Source organism: Malaclemys terrapin, chromosome 3, assembly GCF_027887155.1.
Source record: "Malaclemys terrapin pileata isolate rMalTer1 chromosome 3, rMalTer1.hap1, whole genome shotgun sequence".
Lineage (NCBI taxonomy): Eukaryota > Metazoa > Chordata > Testudines > Emydidae > Malaclemys > Malaclemys terrapin.
Window position 1 is genome coordinate 204,291,785 of NC_071507.1, and position 23,291 is coordinate 204,315,075.

General features: G+C 54.1%; 1 protein-coding gene across 2 annotated transcripts in view; it reads right to left on the reverse strand.

Moving 5' to 3' along the window:
- OTOF (otoferlin) overlaps positions 1-23,061 on the reverse strand; it is a 202,241-nt gene extending 179,180 nt beyond the window's left edge. For both annotated transcript variants that reach the window (XM_054024575.1, XM_054024576.1), the window contains exons 1-2: positions 22,983-23,061; positions 8,252-8,310 (exon numbers count right to left, since the gene is read on the reverse strand). In XM_054024575.1, coding sequence (XP_053880550.1) covers positions 8,252-8,310; positions 22,983-23,061 — 138 coding nt within the window. The remainder of the gene's footprint in view (positions 1-8,251; positions 8,311-22,982) is intronic.
- Between the last annotated feature and the right edge of the window lie 230 nt (positions 23,062-23,291).

Sequence of the window (23,291 nt, forward strand, 5' to 3'; positions counted from 1 at the left end):
ATCCTGAACTCGACCATCTCATGGTCACTGCCTCCCAGGTTCCCACCCACTTTTGCTTCCCCTACTAGTTCTTCCCTGTTTGTGAGTAGCAGGTCAAGAAAAGCTTTGCCCCTAGTTGGTTCCTCCAGCACTTGCACCAGGAAATTGTCCCCTACACTATCCAAAAATTTCCTGGATTGCCTGTGCACCGCTGTATTGCTCTCCCAGCAGATATCAGGGTGATTAAAGTCTCCGATGTCAGACCCCAGGCGTTCCTGACTCCTGGTCCTGTGTTTAAAGTCCACCCGTCTCTCAACACTTGCAGGAGCGGCCAATTCAGGAGAGCCCTGATTTAGGTGCTCTTTATAAAATTCCTTGTCTGGGCTGGTGTATGGTTACCTCACCGGAGAGAGGAGCAGTCTGGCTCAGTGACTCAGATCAGCGCTTGTCTATCTGAACCACTAGATGTCCAGAAGTCAACCCCCCAGAAGGGGGGAATTTTTATCCTCTCCCTTGCTGCCATCTCCTGGCTCTTCCACGGCTGGACGGAGCTTTGTGGGTTCTTTCAAAGCAGGGCTTACCAAGCAAACCTAGAAAAGGAGGTAGACCCAACCCAACGCAAACCATTCTGGGTGGGTATTTATGCCTAGTACCGGCTGGGCAATCAGAGAGCCCTGGGATCTCTGCAGGTCTATCTGGACCACAAAGCTGTCACTGTGTACCAATGATCATGGGGCTGGAGGGATTAACTGATGAGCTGCTGAATACGTCTAGTTTGGCTGAGTGACAGCTCCAGTAGGGACGGGGGGGGGGAGGGGAAGAGGCTAACCTGGAAGGTGTAAACATCACGGAGGGGGGAGGTTTGTGTGATCCAAGGGATTAGAACCCAGGCTGATGGGACAATCTTGCAGCCCAGCCCTGGTCAGTACCTGCTTAGCTTAAGAAGCCAATGGACCTAGCACGTGTTTAACTTCTAAGCACACAAGACACCAGCTGTGCTGGATTGGGGCCAGCACACTCAGCACTTTCCAGCCTCAAAGCCATAATGAGCAAACGGATGAACACCAGGGACAACTTCCTCCTGATGGGAGCTGCCGGGCTGTGGAATAGCTTTCCCAAAATGAGAGACGTTAAAAGCTAGGCTGGGCTAAACCATTGGGGTAACGGAGCAGAGGGGCAATTGGATGATGTAGAGCCAGAGATTTTTGATCCCTGACCTGTCGGAAGACAGATTAATTCAGATCTGGTCCTTGCACCTAGCCCGGGTTGGAAGGGTGAAATTCACCCCGTGCAGAGGGGCACCAGAAGGCCAAAGAAACCCCCTGAACCAGCTCTCATGCACACAGATGGACAGACAGACTCTTCCACACCACGTCCATCCTCTGCACTGCGGCACCCTCAGTCTGCTGGGGACGGCAGGTCAGAGCAGGGCGGCTGGCTAGCCATGCTGTGCTCCGGGGCCGAAGCTCAAAGAGGACACGGCGCTGCCGGGCACTGACGCCTATAACGCGGTCAGAGGTCAGCGGCTCCATGCCAGGCTGTCCTTGGCAGAGACCGGGCGCCGCGGCAGTGGCTAATGACACACAAAACCAGGCAGGTGGGGAGAGCCCATCCTGCGGGTCTGAAACCCCAGCCCTGCTCCCGTCGCTTCTGTGGGAGCCTCCCGGGGAAGAATCATTCAGCGGGCTTTAGGCACCAGCAAATGCCCCAGGCCTGGTGCAGCATTTTACCACCTTGTTTCTCAGCGACCCAGGTGCTCAGCTCAGTCTCCCCAGGTCATCGCCTCCTCCCAGCAAACTATTCAAGCCAAGCCAAATGAGGGGGGCTACACTGCACCTCAGTTCCTCCCCCACACGGCACGACAGCCAGGTCCTGCTGCCGATTCATCCCCCTAGAGACCGACCCACCTCCCAGCTCTGGGACCCTCCCGCCGTCTCTTCCACCACCACCCTCCTGCCTCCTCTCGCCCTGCGGAGACGCACTGGTGTCCCTGATCGTCCCCGGCCCGGCATTCCAGGCCAGGCCTAGTGGAAGGGAGGCCAGCGACACGGGTGACACACACAGTGCAGATGAGGGAAGGTTTCCAGCCATGGTGGGGTAGGACTCTGCTCCAGACAAGAGATCCGAACTCCCTGATGCCTCCTTGAGCCCTAGAGAAATCCTCCCCTGCCTGCAGCTGATCCTAGTCAGCTCCCAAACAGCACAGCGCTTGTCCCCCAGCGAGCAGCTCCCGAGGACGTCTCCATGCCCCCGGGCTGGCAGACACCCCTCCGCCCCCGATCCTGCACACGCCAAGTTCCTAGCGCATCGCCCACGCGCCGTAGCTGGCGGGCATGTCTGTGTGTGGAGCTGGTGGATTACGTGGCTCAGGCCTTTTGTGTGCGTGTGTGAAAGTCCCCCAAGCCCTGCTCTTTCTCCTCCTCCATCCCCAGCCCATGACAGACGGATCTGAATAAATAACGAGGAAGAGGAAGGGCTCAGGGAGAGAGCTCACTTGGAGACGGGAGCAGGGCAGAGCTAAGCCACAGCTTGTGCTATTCACGCGGTCCCCCCGCCCGTTCCCAGCTACGCTTCCTCCTGCAAGTGTGTCTCGTCTTCAGGAACGCCCTGCCTCAAGCGTCTTCTGTGTCCCCGCATGGATTTCTATTGCTCCCAGCATCCTCCTAGCAGAGGAGCCAAGCACAAGCCCAAGGCCCGGTCTGCACGCAGAATTACAGGTGTGATTTAGTTACACTGATGCAGCATTAAACTGATTGAAACCCAGCTTGCGTTGATCAATTCACAGGCACAAGCTGAACAGATATAACCAGTCTGACACCAATATGAGAGCGTCCACACAGGGGTCTGCACCGATTTAGGTTAAATGGATGCAAACTGTGTGTGTAGACACGCTCCGAGCAACACCCTTTTTGTACCATTCTCTGCGTCTCCTGCGTGCAGGGCTCCACAATCTTCTCACCTTGGAGCCTGACCTCCGCCAACCTGGTCAGCATTCGGGTGGGCGACCTCCCAGGAGCACCCGGGGTGCTGCTGTAAGTGGTGTTAGACACTAGCTGGCGTTCCTCCTTCTGAGTCAGTGAGCCGATACCCAAGGGTGCTGCTAGGGGGCGCTGTGATGGGGGAGGCATCTTTGACGGGCTGAGTCCAAGACTGTCCTAAAGTCATGGCGTCACTCAAGATCCCATGACACTTTATCTGGGAGTTGAGGGGTTACCCTCTGGCGCCCCGGCTACATTCCATTCTGGGACATTCCAATTTACCTCTGAAAACTCGTCCTGTCATTTCTATTGGGAACGGTGGTGTCCTTCTCTTCCTGGCCTAAACCGCTATGCAGTGGGATTCCTCCTCCAAACACCCTTCTTTCCACTAGCTTCCCGTCGGTACCTTGCCCCCCAGCCTTCCCTCCAGACGCCATCTGCCCACACTATTACAATCAAAGGGAATAACTAGATGTGTATGTAACATCCCCCCACTCCCAGCCTGGCACAGATCATCAGAGGATTTGAATTCCAGCACCATCAGGAGTGGAGCCAAAGGGTTAAGTCCATTAGCTGGTAACAGTAGTAGGCCATTATCCTCTATATGGACTAACTGCTCGATGGGGCCATGACACACATTGTGGAGGGGTATTACACCATACACAACAATAAGCTTTTCTCACCATCTTTCTCTTTTAGGGTCCTTGGCCTTCCATATCCCATTCCTGACACTTGTCTATTTCTATCCTTTGCGGTCTTATATCTATTTGAGATCAGAAGAGTCTCAGAGCTGGGGTGTGGCGCTCGTAGTGGGTCTGTACAGCGCCATGCACACCTCTGGCACTATATGAAACTAATAAGTGCTGCTGTGCCCTGTTGGACAGCTGCCCTGTCCCACCTCAGAGGGGGCAGCATCTCTGTGGTGGGGGAAAGGATCCTTGTATTTCATTTGCACAACATTTTGGGATGGAGGCTGCTCCATTAATGCACATTATCAGCATTGTAATAAATGGCCTCATTTCAGATCCATGGACATTTGCACCCCGTTAATCCGAATGGCTTCCCCACAATGATTCTGCTTTAAGAGTGGTATTTTTGGACTTCATTTTGTTAAACCAGCCAGCCCCTGACTGTGACGGTGCTGCCCTCTGAGCATCTCCCCTAGTCTTGGAAAGGGAGAGGGTGGCTACCACAGATCCACCTAATCAAAGAGGGAGTGCCTGACGATTACAAGCAGGGGTTGTGACCTAGTAACTACTCAATTCTTGTCCCAGTCCTGCCACTGACTCCCTGCGTGACCTTGGGCAAGTCACTTAACCATGTTCTGCATCTCAGTTTCCGCATCTGCAATATGGGGATTAGCCCACCACGCGGGGATGTGGTAGGCTCAGTCTTCTGTGCTCGGAGATCCCTGGATTATCTCGTTCCCTTCTGCAGCCCACTTCGTGCGAGAGATTCTCTCTAGTCGGGTCTGAAATATTTCCTTCTGCTGTTTACCTAGGCATTGCATGCCCGTTGCCATGGCAACCCACTAGGCTTGACATGTACCATTTTGGGATCTCAAGAAGGGTGGGTCGGATGGGTGGGCTCTGGGGTGAGCCTCTCGCTCCAATGGAAGAGGACACCACCAGGATTTGGTCCCCGCAACCCTGAGTCCACAGTTTGAGAACCATTATGTGCAAGGAGTAACTAAGTGCTAAGTGACATGGGTCGATGGCTGCAATTCCTTCACTGTGGCTCCTGCAAGGGGGCTGTGATGGGGTCCCCACTCAACCCAACACGGCCCAAGCACAACGCATGTTGTCAAAACTCACTCCTCCGCTTCCTCCCTCCCTGGGATTTCCCTCTATCCATCAAGTACCAAAGCCCTAAGACAGGACTGTGCCATACTTACAGACATAACCCTTCGCCTCCTAACTTCTTTCTGAGTGGGATGATTACAGTACCTGTCCAAGGCACCTCCTAGCTCCATCTTGCCTCTTCCTGCCTGGTGCTAATGAGACCAGCTGGTCTGGCTGTCAGGGTGGGTCAGTAGCACTGACTCTCCGTTCACTCTGACACTAAGTTACAGGGTGCCTAGCAAACACTCACGGGTTCTCCTTTGAATCCAGCTAGTGCGGGTAACAGCAGCGGTGAAGACAGCCCCACGCAGCCTTCAGAGCGGGCAGTGCCAACCTGCCACAGCCCAGAGGGCCACTCGCTGGTGGGATGGCCTTGAACAAGTGACTGTCCTCATTGTTCAGATACCGATTTCAAGGCCAGAGGGGACTCTGAGGGGCATCTACGCTGGCCTCCGGTATGAGACCAGCCCGAGAACCTCCCCCAGGGAACCCCGCGTGAAGCCCAGAACTCGGTTGGGCTAGAGCAGATCCTTTGGAAAGCCCGAGCCGGACCGACCCATCTTTGTGAAGCACACGGTAAGTGCTAAGTATTATCCAAGGGAAATCAATAATACAGCCTGAACCGTGGGGTCACGGCCAGCTCTGCACCCCGGAGATCACGGCGAGGCTTTTCGGTGCTGCTCCCCACTATAGCACCTGAGCAGCTGAAACCTCAATGGAGGGATTTAGCCTTACCCCAGCCCCGAGCGGGCGGGAAGTCCTGTTTCCCCCATTTTACATGGGGAGACTGAGGCTCGGCAAGACCGAGGTCCGTCTACACTGCAATGAAATACCCGTGGCTGGCCCGGGTCTGCTGGGCTAAAAATTGCAGTGTGGATGTTCAGGCTCAGGCTGGAGCCTGGCCTCTGAGATCCTCCCCCCGCACAGAGTCTGGGACTTGGCGCCATGGGGTTTTTTCCTGCAGTGTAGACGTACCTGAGGGACTTGCCCTACGGCGTGTGTAGCAGAGCCAGGGTTAGCTCTCAAGTCCTAGTCCAGAGCGTTAACCCTCAGAGCGTCAACCCTCAGAGCGTCCTCCTTCTCCGGCAGGGACATTTCAAGGGACGAGCCTATGCTACAGTCCACCCTTTGCATCCTCCAATGGCTCCGCCTTCCCTAGCGCATCAAGCTGCTGGTCTTCCCTTTGAAAGCCCTTCTCTGTCTAACCCACCCTTCCCGTCCTCTCTCCTTCGCTATCGACGCCCATCACCCACCCGTTACATTTCCAAGGGCTGTCTCTCCCCCGCTCCCCGTAACCATCCACCAAACGACATCCTCCTCCTGCCGACTCTCCTTTGCCCTGCTGCCTGGACAAAACTAGACAACAGTGAAGTAGCTGGGGTGCCGAGACCACTGCCAACCAATGCACCCGCTTTGTTTCCTGGTCATCCCCCCGCCTGTCTGTCTGTCTTCATCTGTTGTCTCTTGTCTTAGGGCTGGTCTACACTGGGGGAGGGGGAGGATCGATCTAAGATACGCAACTTCAGCTACGTGAATAACGTAGCTGAAGTCCAAGTATCTTAGCTCGACTTACCTGGGGTCCACACGGCGCGGGATCGACGGCCGTGGCTCCGCCGTCGACTCCGCTACCGCCGCTCGCTCCGGTGGAGTTCCGGAGTCAACGGGGAGCGCGTTCGGGGATCGATATATTGCGTCTTAATGCGATGCGACATATCGATCCCCGATAAATCGATCGCTTATCTAAGACATACCCTTAAACTTAGATTGTAAGCTTCTTAGAGCAGGGACCGTCTCTTTGTTCTGGGTTTGTACAACACCTACCACAGTGGGGCCCTGGTCCATGACTAAGGTTCCCAGGTACTATGGAAACACAAATCCTTAACAAACAATAATAAACATTTTGTTTCTCCAGCACAGCAGCAGAAGCACAGACAGGTACAGACTCAATGAAGCAACACTCAAAGTATCCCAGTAGCAGTTATTGTAACTTGGATTGTGACGGTCTCTGAAATAAAACCAGATCGTCACAGATGAACTGAACAGCTCTAAAAGGTTAAAGAGTTTCAAGGTGTCTCTCTCAACCCCCTCGTGCAGTTTATCTTCTGTAAACGATACAGTAGAAATCAAAGGAAACACCCGCTCTCTTTTTAATTCACGTTTTCTTTTTCAGTGCGACATGCTGGTGCTATCTTTAGTCCATGCTTATCTGTGATGTTATGTCACTGTTCGCCAAATATTTCTGCTACCAGCGTTTAAGAGAAAGCTACCTTTTAAAACCACAAACCCTCTGACATCCAATTGCTCTTTCACATCCTTTCCAAGTGCCGCATTGAGAATCTGAGGTCAATAAAACTGGACGTTCAGGCCAAAAGAAATAAACACTTCTAATGCTGCGTGGGGTTGCATGAGCATGTGAAAACAGGCCCTGTTGTGATGGAGAGCCTAAGGCATTTGCTCTGAGACTCTTAAACTTCGAATTTTCTCCCTTTTATGCAATTAAAGTCTAGGAAAGGCAAAGTGCATGTCCAGCAAGGTTTGCAAAATCCAGTCCCGACAGCAATATTTTTCATGCCCTTTCAGTGCAAACAGTGGGGATCTTTTCTTTAGAGAGTCATTCCCCAAATGCACCAGCACTGATCAGATTGGCACAGGAAAACCTCTTTGGGATCCATTTCCACTGGAATGCTGGGAGTGTCTTATTGGACCAACTTCTGTTGGTGAAAGAGACAAGCTTTTGAGCTACCCAGAGCTCTTCTTGTCTAGGCTCGAAAGCATGTCTCTATCACCAACAGAAGTGGGTCCGATAACAAATAGTACCTCACCCACCTTCTCTCTCGAGTATCCTTGGACCAACATGGCTATAACACAGTGTAAATATCAGAAAGGTCTGGGAGTGATCAGCACACTGAATGCATTGCAGCCACTATCTCAGAAACCTCCAAGCATGTTGAACTATAGACCACCTATGCCACCGTCCAGGGGAAAACCCTTGGGGCAGAGAAACAACTGGCCACAACCAAAAGACATACATCAATTTAAGCTCACCAGCTGTAACTAGTTTTGTTTTCTCTGCAGGGCCCCTCCCTAATCATCTTTGCCTCAGACAGACAAATCAAGTCCACTTACACTCTTGGGATGGAGCTGATAGGATCCACCTGGTCTGCTGTCAGAGTAGGTCAGCAAAGGGAGCTCTGCATCTCTACCCAGGGACTTGACATGAGGGGGAATCAGCGAAAGAGCTCTGCATTTGTACACAACTACGAACTTGATACCATGGTTACAGCTTTATGGCTTAATATGTGTTCTTAATGCATTATAATAAGGGGGGAAATACATTTCAGAGGGTCTTAAAGTTTGAACAGGAAGAGAATTATTTAAAAAAAAAACCCCAACCCATCCCTGCAAACCAAACGGTGAGAAGTCAATTGGCCTGAAGAACGGCTTGTCTCTTACCTCATCAAACCTGGCCTCATCCTCGCAGTTTTCAAGTACTCGGGTGTAGAAGGAGAGACCTGCAGAAAGCAGAGAGGAAAAGAGCTTCGTTACTTCAAAGCACGCGGGGCTGTGAGAGGGAGACTGTTAGGAGAGGGTGTCTGGGGGGAATGGGAGGAGCTGGCCTGGACTGCAGAGGACCTGCTAACAGCACTGCGCTGCGGGAGTGTGTCTGAGAGCAGGAGAGAGCGTATGGATGCGACAGGTTCGAGTCTGAGCGAGCACGCAGAGTGTGTGTGTACACCATCTGTACGGGGTGATATGTGTACACTGAGCGAGCACGCAGGGTGTGTGTGTGTGTGTGTGTGTGTGTAAACCATCTGTACAGGGGGGTATGTGTACACTGAGCGAGCACACAGAGTGTGTGTGTGTGTGTGTGTGTGTGTGTACACCATCTGTACGGGGGGGTATGTGTACACTGAGTGAGCACGCAGAGTGTGTGTGTGTGTGTGTGTGTACACCATCTGTACGGGGGGGTATGTGTACACTGAGTGAGCACGCAGAGTGTGTGTGTGTGTGTGTGTACACCATCTGTACGGGGGGGGTATGTGTAGACTGAGCGAGCACACAGAGTGTGTGTGTGTGTGTGTGTGTGTGTGTGTGTGTACACCATCTGTACAGGGGGGTATGTGTACACTGAGCGAGCACGCAGGGTGTGTGTGTGTGTGTAAACCATCTGTACGGGGGGGTATGTGTACACTGAGCGAGTACGCAGAGTGTGTGTGTGTGTGTGTGTGTGTGTGTAAACCATCTGTACAGAGGGGGTATGTGTACACTGAGCGAGCACGCGGGCTGTGTATGTACCATCTGCATAAGTCCCATTTCTTCTTTATCATGAGGGATGACAGACGCGGGGTGCTGGGGAGTTGTCGCACCCCCTGGCTTGAAGTGGTGTCCATCTTAACCAGGGATTACAGTGTAGTTCAATGGCTCTCAGCCCCCCACTGTTCCAGCCCCCCTGCGACAGACCCAGACTCGGGATCTGGATTCAAACCAGAGTTTGCAGCTGAATTTTTATCGCTCCTATTTACTGCACCGGGGGGAGGGGGGAGGGAGAGGCTAACCTGGACATCTCAGACTTCGGGAGAGTTTGGGTTTGGATTTCCAGCCTCCTGGTTCAGGGCAGTTCAGCCCCAGGGCTGGGGGCCAAGCTCTCCCCACGGTGCTCAGGAACTCGAGGGAATCATTTGACCAACCCACTCTGAGTTTATAACAAACCCTGAACCCGGGTGAGTTTTCACAGGCCTAGGCCATCCCGGGGAATAATGGCTCGTGCAGCTCTAACAATTAAACGCTCAAACACAGCTCTAGCCCCTGGCTCCCCGGCTCACTCTTCCTGCTCAGCAAACCGACGATCCAAACAGGTCCAGGGAACGAGGATTTAAAACTCCACGTCGTTCCGTCCGCAGAGAGCATGCCTTCCGCCCCCTGGAGTGCGCCTGCTGCTCGTGTTCCCGTTGTTTGATCAGGTCTCGTGAATTTCATTCACTCATTCAAAATAAACACGGAGAATTGGAGAGGTTTCGCTTCTCCGGGTCAGCGGGGATTACCACAGGGTTTGAAAGCAAATGGCCCACTGGGAGGATGCAGACAGATGTGCTGGATAACCCCTCGGGATGGGCGATGGGGATTTTTTAATGTTTTTTTTTTTCCCTTACTGATGGCATGAAATAAATAAATCCACCATCCGATCAAAGGGTGCACATTGTGCTTTCGGCTGCTCTGGTTTCAATAACCTTTCTGACGTTGCCGAGCCAATATTGTTATTTAATATCCACTGGGCAATGGTGCAGAAAGAGAAGTGATTAAAACGCTCGTTTTAAGGCACTGAATGTAAACGAACCCTCTCTGACTCAACGGCAATCATGCTTTTTGGGGTATTAAATCCTTACATGTTCCGCACAGGGCAGGACCATGTATGTATTTGACCAGGGTCCAAAATTCCCAGGACAGGTCAGCATCTGCAATACCATACTCAGAGCTTTGTGGGGGTATGTAAGCGTGCGGGCTCACCCCTGCGGCGCCTCCTGCTGGTTATCTGTGGGAAATAGCTGGTCCCAGCTCCCGAGCGCCCTCTGCAGGCCAGTGCTCCACCTTACCTCACTCTGGCCCCCGTGTCCCTCCCAGGACCCGGTGCCCCTTCACTGGGTTTCTGCCCCCCTTGCAGAACCCTCAGGCTTAGGTCTCCCCCTCCCAGGGGAACCTCCACCCACTAGCCCCACTTTGCCTCAGTCTTGGCTACTGCCCAGTCTCCATCTAGCCCCCGTTCAGTGGGGCTGACGCAGCGTATCAGCCACTCCTCACAGGCAAAGGGGTTTGGGCCTGCTGCCTCTGCCTACCCGTGGGCTGCCCCTTTGCAACCCCAGTACCCAGTTGGCCTTACCCTAGGCCTGCAGCCTAGGGGGTTTCCAGGCCAGAGATCCCCAGCTCCAGCTCCGGCTCTTGCCTTCCCCCTGCCTTGCTCCACCTTAGGTACCCAGGGCCGCTCCCTAGCAGCCAGGCTCTTCTCCCTCTAAAGGCAGAGGGAGAGTGTTTGCGCCTGGCTTCCCTGGCCTTTATAGGGCCAGCTGGGTCTGTTTGCTCCCAATCAGCCCAGCTTTTCCCCTGCCACAGCCCTCTCAAAGGGCTTTTTTAAGCCCTTCCGGGCCGGAGCGGGTGACCACCCCGCTACAGGGTCACTTTGGGGAGAGTTGTACCAAATATTGAGCTGTTATACCAAGGAGCCAGGTTCCAGCATGTGATCCTCTGCCCTCATTACTGTCCTTTCTGACTGAACTCGGCGACGAGTTTACAAAATGAGGCAATTCTTGGAGGGAGCTGAGACTCTGGCTTTCTGGGTTCTCTTGCGAAGGGAAAATCGGGCCGTGCTTTCGGCCTGCCCAAAACTTGAGAGTTTTGTTTAAGTCTTTGGTTCACGAATCGTTTCCCCCAGGAAATCATTTTAAACTCCAGGGAAACTTAATAAATAGCATCTTTGCTAACTAAACAGAAGCCTGTTCTCCAGAAGCGTCAAGCGCCTGTGCGTACAGACACCGCTGATCGCCAGTGGGGGGACGACCCCTCGGCTTTCCGTATGAATGCTCTTCAGGGCAGTCACCACAGCACCCGGCACACAGGACCCGCCTGGCAGACGTCACAGTGAGGGGATGTTTCAGATGTGGCAGGGTAAGATCCCAGCTCATGGATAGAACTCGAGACAAACCTGACCACTGTCACTAGTGTCTGCCGCTGATTTGCTGGGTGAGCGGAGGCACGGCACGCCTCTCTGTGACTCGGTTTCCCCATGTGTAAAATAGACGCTGTGATCTGTACAGAGGGTACAGATCTGCCTCGCAGGGAGGCTGTGAGGACAAACGACTGCTTGGGAGGGTGCAGAGATCCCTGGATGGAAGAATATCCACTCTACACTTGCCTTTTGGTAATTGTATCCCTTTATGCCGAAACAATTCCCTCTGTCCTTGCTCCTTTGTGGAGGATTCTACAGATTTGTGACTTTTTATCCCCTAAAGTCAAGCAGCAATTCAGAGCAATCCTGCTGCTCAAATGCACATGGAAACCTGTCACCTCCTGGCCTGACTTCTGACTTAACTTCTTTCCTGCAGTCATACAATCCTACCACTGAAGGAGCGCACACCTACACAACGCTCTGCTCCACACCCACCGGCTGCACTCCTGGGGAGATTGGCGGGGGGGGGGAGATGCCAGCTGCCAGCAAGAGAAGCTAAACAAAACAACCCACACCCGCAACACTCAGCTGGCTGTAACAATGAGAGAGAAGTAATAATAATGACTGGCATTTGCATAGCACTTTTCATGCTGAACCTAAAGCTCACAGCAAAATTACAACCGACCGTGAGCGGTGTTCAGGGATCACCGCTTCACCACCACTGAAATGCAGCCACTTCTGGAGTAGAACGGGGTAGCCTGCAAACGACTCACAGTACGCACACCGTTCAGGACCGAGTGTGGTGGGTACTGAAACTACATGAGGCATGAATGGAATTATTTCGAAACACTGTGAATAACGCGCCTGGTCCCGGGAAAGTGCCCTGGGATCTCTAATGGTCACGAGGGGCGGGATCTTGATGGCTCGTTATTAGTTGCATTGCAGTAAAATCTAGGAGCCTGAGCAATGGATCAGAGCCCCGTTGTGCAAGGTGTGGTGCAAAGGCACAACCACAAAAATGGTCCCAGCCCCGAAGAGCTTACAGTCAAAGACTGAGACTGACAACCGGCGGATACAATCAGATGGGAGGAGCATAAGGAATACGTGGGACGATTGTGTTCACCGCATGTTGCAACTGAAAGATGGTGGCTCCCGTGAGAACAGCACCCCCTAGCGCCACCCTGAGGTATTGGCTCAGTACCAACTCAGAAAAGCATCTCTTGCTGAATTTTCAGCACTAGTGTTTTCCATCTGAGTGTTTCCTACCAGTTTTCATCTCTCTAGCACTGGAAGTGCTTTACACAACAGGACAACAGACTGAGTCCCCACCGCACGGGGCCTGCAGTTTGAAAGACAGATACATTGCAAGGCTGCGAGCAGTTTACCGAGTTTTTGAGGAATTAGTCAAGACAGCAAGAAAGTGACTCATTCCTGCTTATTGTCCCCACCAATAAATGTGACAACAGTGGCACAAACTTCTTAACAGCCTGGAGGGATACAGAATCATAGCAACGTCAGACTCAACGGGTCATCGAATCCAGCCCCCTGCACTGTGGCAGGACCAAGTAATCCTAGAACATCCCTGACAGGGGTTGTCCCGCCTGTTCTTAAAAACCTCCCATGACGGGGATTCCACAACCTCCATTGCTTTTCCAGAGCTTCACTCCCCTGAGAGTTAGCAAGTTTTTTCCTGATGTCTAAGCTAAACCTCCCCTGGTGCAGATTAAGTCCATTACTTCTTGTCCTGCCTTCAGTGGATGTGGAGAACAATTGATCACAAACCGCTTCATAACAGCCCTTCCCAGATTCGAAGGCTGTTATCAGGTCCCCCCTCAGTTTACCATGCCCAGTTTTCTTTACCCTTTCCTCACAGATCAGGTTTTCGAAATCCTTGATCAGTTTTTGTGTCTCTCTCTCCAATTTGTCCACATCTGTACTCAAGTGTGGTGCCCAGAATTGGACGCAAGACTAAACCTGAGAGAAGAGCAGGACAATTATCTCCCGTGTCTTAAATACGACACTCCTGTCAATAGATCCAGAAGGATATTAGCCTTTTTCGAACTGCACCACATCGTTGGCTCGTATTCAATTTTGATCCACTATCACCCCCAGATCCTTTTCAGCAATGCTACCACCTAGCCAGTGATTCCCCACTTTGTAGTTGTGCATTTGATTTTTCTTTCCTAAGTGAAGTACTTTGTAATTGTTTTTAATTAATTTCATCTTGTTGATTTCAGTCCCGTTCTCCTGGAGGGTAACTCAGGAGGGGAAGGTGGAGGAATGCAAGAGCCCAGGCAGCCGGTACATATTTTCAAGGAAAGTATGAGTTAGTTGGGGCTGGTCCTGCTTTGAGCAGGGGGTTGGACTAGATACCTCCTGAGGTCCCTTCCAGCCCTGATATTCTACGATTCTATGAAGCTGTAAAGGAAGGGAATTACCCAGAGACTTGGAGCAACAAAGGCAGGAAGCTAGAATTGCTCAAAAAACGGGTCCCCCTCCACCTACAGAAAATTTTGCTTTTTTGACAAAAATTCAAATACTGAAAAACGTCAGGCAAAACCCACAATATTTCTACTTGGAAATGCTACGGTGCCTCAAGGGAGTTGTAGTTCAGATTCCTCACACTCCTATTCTCCTCTAGAGGCAGGGCTCTCTGGTCGGACTACATCTCCCATGAGGTACCACGGTCTCTTCTCAGAGTGGGGAGAGACGGTGCATCATGGGAGTTCCTGGCTCCCGGGGCCAGCCACCCCATGAGAGGGATGCAGAGGGATGTCCACTGAAAAGCAGCTTGGAGGATCATAAAAATTAAAGATGGGAGAGACCTTTGGGCGATGATCTGTTCTGAGTGAAATTCGCCCCTTGGCTGCGTGCCTGGACATCCCCAGACGGGGGATCATTTAGCGTCCGGTGCCAGGCTGAATCCACACTCAAAAGAGGAACTTTTGCACACTAAGCAGTGAAAGCACGGCCCAGTGGGTAGGGAGGGGGATCTGATTTTAATCCCCTCACTGCTACTGACCCACTTTATGCCCCTTGGCAAGTCACTTCCCCTCTCAGTGCCTGTTTCCCCTCCTGCGCTGTGGCTGTTTTGTCTATTTAAAATGGGAAAGCTCTTTGGGCCAGGGCCTGTCTCTCACTCGGTGTCTATACAGCACCTAGCACAGTGAGGTACTGAGCACAGCTGTGACCGCTAGGTGCTGGGGTGATACAAACAGGGATTTCACTCTGTGTTCCTAGGTTTGAGGGTCTGCCGATGTGGTATTCCTGAGCTCGCCAGCAGCGAGAAATGCTCCCTTTCTTCGCCCCTGCTGGGATCTCATTTAAAAGCGGCCAGGTTACAGCTGAGGAGGGGGAAGCAGAGAGGCACCGGTGAGGCCGTCCGAGCCACAGCTAGCTCCTAACTCTCCTGTGCCCAGCACTGGATGCCTCAGAGAGAGCGAGAGAGAGAGAGAGAGAGAGAGAGAGGATGCCAGAGGAGGAGAAAGACAGGCCTGTGTGAGGCTCGTTCAAGTTCTCTCTTAGTGAAGGAGAAATGAAAGGCCAGGAATAAATAAGTTCTATGAACAGCTTCCCCCACCGTGCAGTGTCACGTAACTTCAAGAGGAAGGCTGGGCCGGGGTCAGGGCACCAGCCGGAGACTTGGGACTCCCAGGTTCAGTTCCCTGTCTTACCACAGATTCCCTTGGGCGAGTCACTTAGTTTTTGTGCCGTGGTTTCTCATCAGTCACATGGGGAGCCCTGCAGGGGTGGTGTGAGGACTGATGCGTTAAAGATCGTGGGAGGTTCAGGTACTATAGTAATGGGGGCCAGATAAGCACCTTGACAGATAGATATCCTCCTGCACCCCCATTGGAGCCAGACGCTGAAATGAACAACCGAGGGCAGAATTCAGCTCTGACGCGCCGGTGTATCGATTTGGGCAGCGCTTGCATCTCATAACAGAAGAACAAGGGACATCTGCTGAAATACCAGGGTGGCAGATTCAAAGCTGGTGGGAGAAAATATTGTTTTCACACAATGCACAATGAGCCGGTGGAACTCATTGCCACTAGACAACACTGAGGCCAACCGCTAAGCAGGGCTCAATAAAAGATGGATAACGAGCATGTCCGGTGATATTCTAGGAAATACTGAAACATAATCAAGAGTTAGGAAGGACCATAAACTTCCTGCTTAGGGAATAAACTGACCTCTATCCAAGAAACTCCCCCCCACCCCCCGGACAGGTTCTTTCATAACTTCTGACTGTGGGATTCTTACCTATTCCTCTGAGGCATCTAGCGCTGGCCACTGTCAGAGACAGGACATGGAGGCAGATGGACCCTGGGGCTGACCCAGTCTGGCAACTCCTTGTTCCTATGCTGTGGTCCAGACCATGCCAATAAAGCTATTGACACTGAATAACACCCTTCTCTCTCTCATCCTGAAAAACCCAGCCAAATGGGAGCGGGAACAATACAATTGCTAGAGAGGTCCTACTAGCTCCTTTCCTTTCCTTCCCGAGCCGCTTCGACTCTCACATCAATCCTGCCAGGGAGTGGGGATGGGGGGAAGGGCTATTAATCACCTACTGCAAACAGCCTAGACCAATTTTTGTTTCCTCCTTTTCTCCTCCCTGCTCTTTCCCTGGAGGGCGTGGGGGGGAGAGAGGCATGGGGGGAAAATGAAACATTTCAATTCAAACCTAATTGAAAATTTTCCACCTGGTTAAAAAATTGAAAGATGCAGAACATTTTGAACAAAAGAGCACGTTTTCTTTTTAACTTGGGGGGGTGGGGGGAAATACGAGACCTGGTACAAAGCTGTCTGTCTAAACTTTTCTTCGATGGAAAATTGGGTTGTCAACCAAAGGAAAGTGTCTATGGAAGGTGTCTGCTTTCCTCTGCAATTTCCAAGTTCTCATTATGAAAGACAATATTTTTCTTTTTTTTTTTTTTGGTTTTCCACAAAAAGGTCAAAATTATCTCTGGTAAAACACTCACCGGCTGCGATGGTTTTTGACCAGCACTAACCACCAGCTTGCTGTCACATAATCACGTTGCCCTCTACTGACGCAAGGGGACACAGGACTCCGTATTAGCACAACTGGCAGAGATGAGTGCAAGGCACAGAGGCTTTGGCCAAGATTTTCCAAGCTGGGTATGTAAAGAAATGAACTTTCAGAGGCACTGAGGTTCCGCAATCATCACTTACAGCTGCAGATGCTCACTCAGCATCTCAGAAAACCAGCCCACTTATTTAGGTTAAAAACCTTGGCTTTGTCTTCTTGAGGCCAAGTTCCAGAGATCTGTCCCCAGAGCTGCCTCTTTGCAAAACATGAGCCATTCTGGCCGTGTGTGTAGCCATGGGTTTGATCTAATAGGAGTACGTCTGTGCTCCTGAAGATTACTAAGGACTGCTAACACCTACCATAGGTGTCTGGACACCGCTGTGATGAACAAATGCCAGTTAGGTCAGAAGACAGATTAGTCCCTGTTCCGTGCAGCAGGAATTCAGGAAGGAAATTCCATTTGTGGCGTTTCTGGTGACATCTACTGGGGGATGGGGACTCCCGCCATCTGGGGGCGCTGTATTCCTCTGCGCAAGGGGTACAAAGGGGACCCTGGTGGCTTGTGTAATTACTTTGTGTTGATCTATCTAGGCACTTGTACAGCCTCCGTCCCCTTAGCTTGTGAGAGTGCTTGCCAAGCGGGCCGTGCATAAGGTGTCCCATGGCGATGTCCCACGGGACCCTTCTTAATATGAGGTTGCGATCTGGCCATTAGAGCTTGTAAAGAGCTTTGAGCCCTTCCCTGGAGAGCTGGAGAGACGAGCAAAGGGGCTGCTGTTCCCACCGCTCAGGGGCCCCTTGGGATTTACGATGGAACTAAGCAGTGAATGAAAGTTACCGCGTCCATCCGGTGTGGAGCACTGGCAGGGTGTCTGAGCAGCGTTGCCAACCCTCGCCATTTTATTGCAAGTCTCGCAATCCTTGGTGTTTTTCTTAAAGCCCCAGGCTCCTGGAGGCACCTGATGAGGCGAGAATCTCAGCTTTCAGTTTAAAAAAAAGGTAAATTTCCAGCCTTCCGGGCTGCAGAGTGAAGCTCAAAAATGCGACCTGCGTGCGGCCTAGAGGTTCAGAAGGCCACGCAGAAGAACTCCCCTATTGATTACCACTCTCAGGGGGCCTGACTCATGATTCAGTCCTGCCTGGATCCGGTCATTTAAACCCCCCTGGCTCTGGCTGAGCTGACGCTGATCCTCCCGGGCTATGTCTACACTACGAGTGGGGGCGGGGGGAGATTCCCCTCCCCGTGCGCACAGGCTGGCACACTCTCTCTCATTGAGCTAGTGCGAGCGAGTGTAAATAGCGGGGTAGCCGTGGGAGCACGGGCAGAGGCGGCACGGCTTAGCCATGTTGATTACGTACCCACTGGTGTCAGGCGGGTTTGTGCTCAGCATGGCTAAGCCGTGCCTCTGCTGCCAATGGCCGGGAGACCGCAGCTACGCTGCCTTTATACTCACCTAGCTCCACGACAGCGAGTATGTGCATGCGAGCAGGGGAATCGCACCCTCGCCTGGAGTGTAGACGCAGTCAAAGTGCACGCCGCACGGAGACTTACCGTCATGAGGATTTAGTATTATTGCCCGGACAGAGGAGCGGAAGGAGGAGCCCTGCTACACGCTTGTGACCCCTGTTGTGTTCGCACCAGTCACTGGCCCCCAATAAACAATAGGCCTCTGATTGCTGACAACACTGCACGCCAAAATCACACCCAGGGCTGCACGGGAACTGGCGGCCTGGACACGTCTGGGGTCCTGGCACTTCAGAGCCAGGTCTGAATGGAAGTACAGCCGCAAAGCTCGCTCCGTAATATCCGGCTAGAGCTGCTGTCTCCTGGCACGCAGCGGAGGGGGCGACACAAGAGGGACTGCGCTGCTGGGATGAATCCAGCAGACCCACGGACTCCCCTCCGTGGACGCGGCCTCTGGAACTGGAGAGGAATGAAGCCAATGGGGTTCTACAGAAAGGACTCGGAAAGCCGAGAGAACGTAACAGAACTAGCCGAGGGTGCTGCCGGTCAGGAATAGGACGCGTCGGCAGAGCTGGGAGTAAGAGAGCAAGCAGGATAGGATGAGCAGGGGGACTGCAGGTCACAATCGAGCACCATTGGCAGAGCCAAGGAGGGCAGGCCTGGGATAGCAGGGGGGTGTGGGTCAGGATTCAGGGGCACTGGCAGAGTTGGGGGGTTGAGCCCAGGGCTGGGATCATAGGCACCGACTCCGTGGGTGCTCTGGGGCTGCAGCACCCACGGGGAAAAATTGGTGGGTGCTCTGCTACCCACCAGCAGCCAAGCTCCCCGCCTCACCTCACCTCCTCCTCCACCTCCACCTCCTCCCCTGAGCACACTGCGTCCCCGCTTCTCCCCCTAGCTCCCAGTGGGGTAACAAGCTCTGGGGGGGAGGGGGAGGAGCAGGAACGTGGCGCACTCAGGGGAGGAGGCGGAGGAGAGGCGGGGCCGGGGCGAGGATTTGGGGAAGGAGTCCAATGGGGCAGGGAGGGGGCGGAGTTGGGGCAGGGACTTTGGGGAAGGGGTTGGAATGGGGGCGGGGCAGGGGTGGAGTTGGGGCGGGTCCAGGGGCAGAGACGGGTCGGGAAGTTGGCGCCTATGGCTGGGATAATGGGGGGATGCGGGTCGGGACTGAGGGGCACTACAGAGCTGGAGGGGTGACCTTTCAGGAGCCGCCCAAGGTAAGCGCTGAACCATGACCCCCTCCTGCACCCCAACTCCCTGCCCCAGCCTAGCGCTGCACCGCCTCCCACACCCAAACTCCCTCCCAGAGCCCGCTCCCCCTCCCACACCCAAACTTCCCTCCCAAAGCCTGCACCCCCTCCCGCACCCAAACTCCCTCCCAGAGCCCGCACCCCGCACCCTCTCCCGCACCCAAACTCCCTCCCAGAGCCCGCACCCCCTCCCCCTTCCCCCACACCCAAACTTCCTCCCAGAGCCTGCACCCCTTCTGCACCCAAACTCCCTCCCAGAGCCCGCACCCTGCATACCCTCCCGCATCCAAACTGCCTCCCAGACCCCTCACCCTTCCCGCACCCAAACTGCCTCCCAGACCCCTCACAGTTCCCGCACCCCCTCCCACACCCAAACTGCCTCCCAGAGCCCGCACCCCTCACCCCCTCCCACACCCAAACTCCCTCCCAGAGCCCGCACCCTGCATCCCCTCACGCATCCAAACTGCCTCCCAGACCCCTCACCCTTCCCGCACCCAAACTCCCTCCCAGAGCCCGCACTCTGCACCCCCTCCCCACACACCCCTTCCCGCACCCAAACTCCCTCCCAGAGCTGCATCCTGCTCCCCCTCCCGCCCTCAAACTCCCTGCCCCAGCCTGAGGAAAGTGAGTGAGGGTTGGGTAGAGTGGGTGACGGAGAGAGGGGGGATGGAGTGAACAGGGGCGGGTCTCAGGGAAGGGGCAGGACGGCGTGGTCTCAAGGAAGGGGTGGGGTAGGGGCGTGGTCACAGGGAAGGGGCGGGGCAGTAGGCGGGACAAGGGTCTTTGGGGTTGCGGGATCAGTCAGTTGGGAACCCTACCAGGCGGGCATGTGGAAGCCCTGGCCGTGCCGGAAGAGCGCACCCAGCAGCACAGCCGGCACTCGCTGGGCGTCAGCCAGCGCAGGAACAGCACCGCCCAAATGTCAGGCGGACGGCGTCCGCGCGAGCGCAGCTTGTGTGTGTGGGGCCCATTGACTGCTCTGCCCTGGGGCCTGGAACTGCTGTCGGCAGGCCTGGTTAAATGACATGGTGCTGAAAATGCCTGTGCCCTGTCTACACCATAGCTTCCTTCCGTCGCTGCTAGAGCTGCACTGGGACAGAAAAGCACTTATCAATTAGCCCAGGATTCCCAACCCCAGTCCTGTAATCTAGCCACACCACCACCTCTGCGCAGAAGCACCACTAGCTATTCCCTGCTGGAGTTACAACGGCTGTGGTTAACACATTGTGAGCGGCGTAGTGCTCCTCGGCTACACAGTTATCCATCGTTACAGTTAGAATCCCCGTCCCCTGCCTCCACAAGGCTGCTGGCTACTACGTGAACCGTCCTCTGGGCTCAGAGCGGGGTGCCAGTCCAGTGAGCTGGTGATACGCTCCCCTAGATGTATTCAGTACTCTCCAGAAAGGGTTTTGTGCATCTCCTTGCGGAGGAGAGAATTCCTAGCGGTGACTACGAATGAGGCCAGGAGAAAGCACTGTTGTGGGAATAAAAGCAACAGCCCTGGATAAAGTCAGGTTCCTGGCAGGATCTAGGACCCACAACGCATTCAGTCAATTTCATTTTATAACCCTTAGCCGTTCACTTTCTGGGGGGTGGGGAGGGGCTGATCAAACTCCCTGGTTTAAAACCTGAAGACTCCATGACACGACTGGGTCAAATCCTGGCAGAAGTGACTCAGCGCTGGCCCTTTCCAAAGTCCGGCATTTCCACCCAGTTCCACGTCGCTTGCTGCCTTTTCGCCACCCAGGCTCCACGGCCTGTTTTGCCAAAACAGGGGTTTGTCCTGGTTTTCTCGGGCAAACCTGCTCTCTGTGTGGTGGCTGCTCTCCTACGCTTCAGGGGCTGGGTGCCCCACGGGGGTACGGTGCCGTGGGCTCCCTGGGTTGGAAGGTGCTATCCAAACATCTCACACTGTTAAACAGTGCGCAACCACCTTGGAGAAACTAGCGCGAGACTCGGGGTTAGAGACTGGAAAGCGACCTGATGTGACAATAAGGACAGAAGTCAAGCGGTCTCAGAGGCACAGTCACAGGTAGGGATCCGGCCCTTTGCCCGTCTTCGAGGTTGTGTTAGCCCCACCAGGGCAAGGGAGATGCTGTGGCCTGAGTATTGGATCTGACCCCTGCCCTAGGACGATATCAGTGGTCAATAGGGCCACACCGGCAGTTTCCAAACTTTACTGGCTCATGCGCCCCCTTTGCTGCGGCGTGACTGGAGGGCAAATCGAGCTCCCATGCCAGGACCCCTGGGCGACTCCATACCCTGCTTAGAGCACAAACCCCAAAGGTGGGTCTCTTCACCGCCCGTCTCAGAGCTGGCGGGGATCCCCTTTTCACAGATGGGGGACACAGAAGGTGAAAGAGCTGGGACGAGAACGGGGGGGCCCCGCTCTCAGCTGGGCCCGCTAGCTACCGGGCCACCGCCAAGCACAACCAAGCTGTACCCGGACCACTTGGGGCAGGTGACTCTGTCTGTCCCTGTGGATAGAAAGCTGGCTAGATTGTCGGGCTCAACGGGTAGTGATCAATGGCTCCATGTCTAGTTGGCAGCCGGTTTCGAAGCGGAGTGCCCCAAGGGTTGGTCCTGGGGCCGGTTTTTTAAATATCTTTATTAATGATCTGGAGGATGGCATGGACTGCACTCTCAGCAAGTTTGCAGATGACACTAAACTGGGAGGCGTGGTAGATACACTGGAGGGTAGGGATCGGATACGGACCTAGACATATTAGAGGATTGGGCCAAAAAATACCTGATGAAGTTCAACAAGGACAAGTGCAGAGTCCTGCACTTAGGACGGAAGAATCCCATGCACTGCTACAGACTAGGGACCGACTGGCTAGGCAGCAGTTCTGCAGAAAAGGACCTACGGGTCACAGTGGATGAGAAGCTGGATATGAGTCAACAGTGTGCTCTTGTTGCCAAGAAGGCTAATGGCATTTTGGGCTGTATAAGTAGGGGCATTGCCAGCAGATCGAGGGAGGTGATCGTTCCCCTTTATCTGACATTGGTGAGGCCTCATCTGGAGTACTGTGTCCAGTTTTGGGCCCCACACTACAAGAAGGATGTGGAAAAATTGGAAAGAGTCCAGCGGAGGGCAACAAAAATGATTAGGGGGCTGGAGCACATGACTTATGAGGAGAGGCTGAGGGAACTGGGATTGTTTAGTCTGCAGAAGAGAAGAGTGAAGGGGATTTGATAGCTGCTTTCAACTACCTGAAGGGGGGTTTCAAAGAGGATGGAGCTCGGCTGTTCTCAGTGGTGGCAGATGACAGAACAAGGAGCAATGGTCTCAAGTTGCAGTGGGGGGAGGTTTAGGTTGGATATTAGGAAAAAACTATTTCACTAGGAGGGTGGTGAAGCGCTGGAATGGGTTCCCTAGGGAGGTGGTGGAATATCCATCCTTAGAGGTTTTTAAGGTCAGGCTTGACAAAGCCCTGGCTGGGATGATTGAGTTGGGGCTGGTCCTGCTTTGAGCAGGGGGTTGGACTAGATACCTCCTGAGGTCCCTTCCAACCCTGATATTCTATGATTCTATGAAAGACCCTGGAGCTGTTTGACGGGGGGAGGGCGAGAAGGCAGCGAAAGGGGGATGAATCTGCAGCGTCCTCCTGGTGGGGTCACTAGCCCCCAGCCCAGCCCCGGGCCACACGGGACCCCGAGCCCAGCCTCTCCCCTGCCCCGCGGGACCCAGCAGCCCGCAGCCCCGCGGAGAACTTTTCCTCCCCCCCCCCCAGCCCCGCGCCGGCGGCTCCCCCTACCTCTGAACGCCACCTTGGCGAGCCGGTCCCCCTTGCCCCGCAGCTCGGTCACCGCCTTGAGGCGCACGAGCAGCGCCATGGTGCGCCCTGGCGAGCCCCTGCGCCGCCGGAGCGCAGCCTCCACGCCCGCCTCTCCTCCCGTGGCCGGCGCCGAGGAGCGCGGCTTAGGGGCTGGGAGCAGCCGCTCAATTATTCAGGAGCTCCCAGCGCCGCGCTCCGGGGCCGGCCGTGCGCTCCTCTCCTGCGCCCCATCGCTCCAGCCAGCCCCCGGCGGGAGGGGGCCGCGCCGCCTTCCACGCTCTGCCAGGC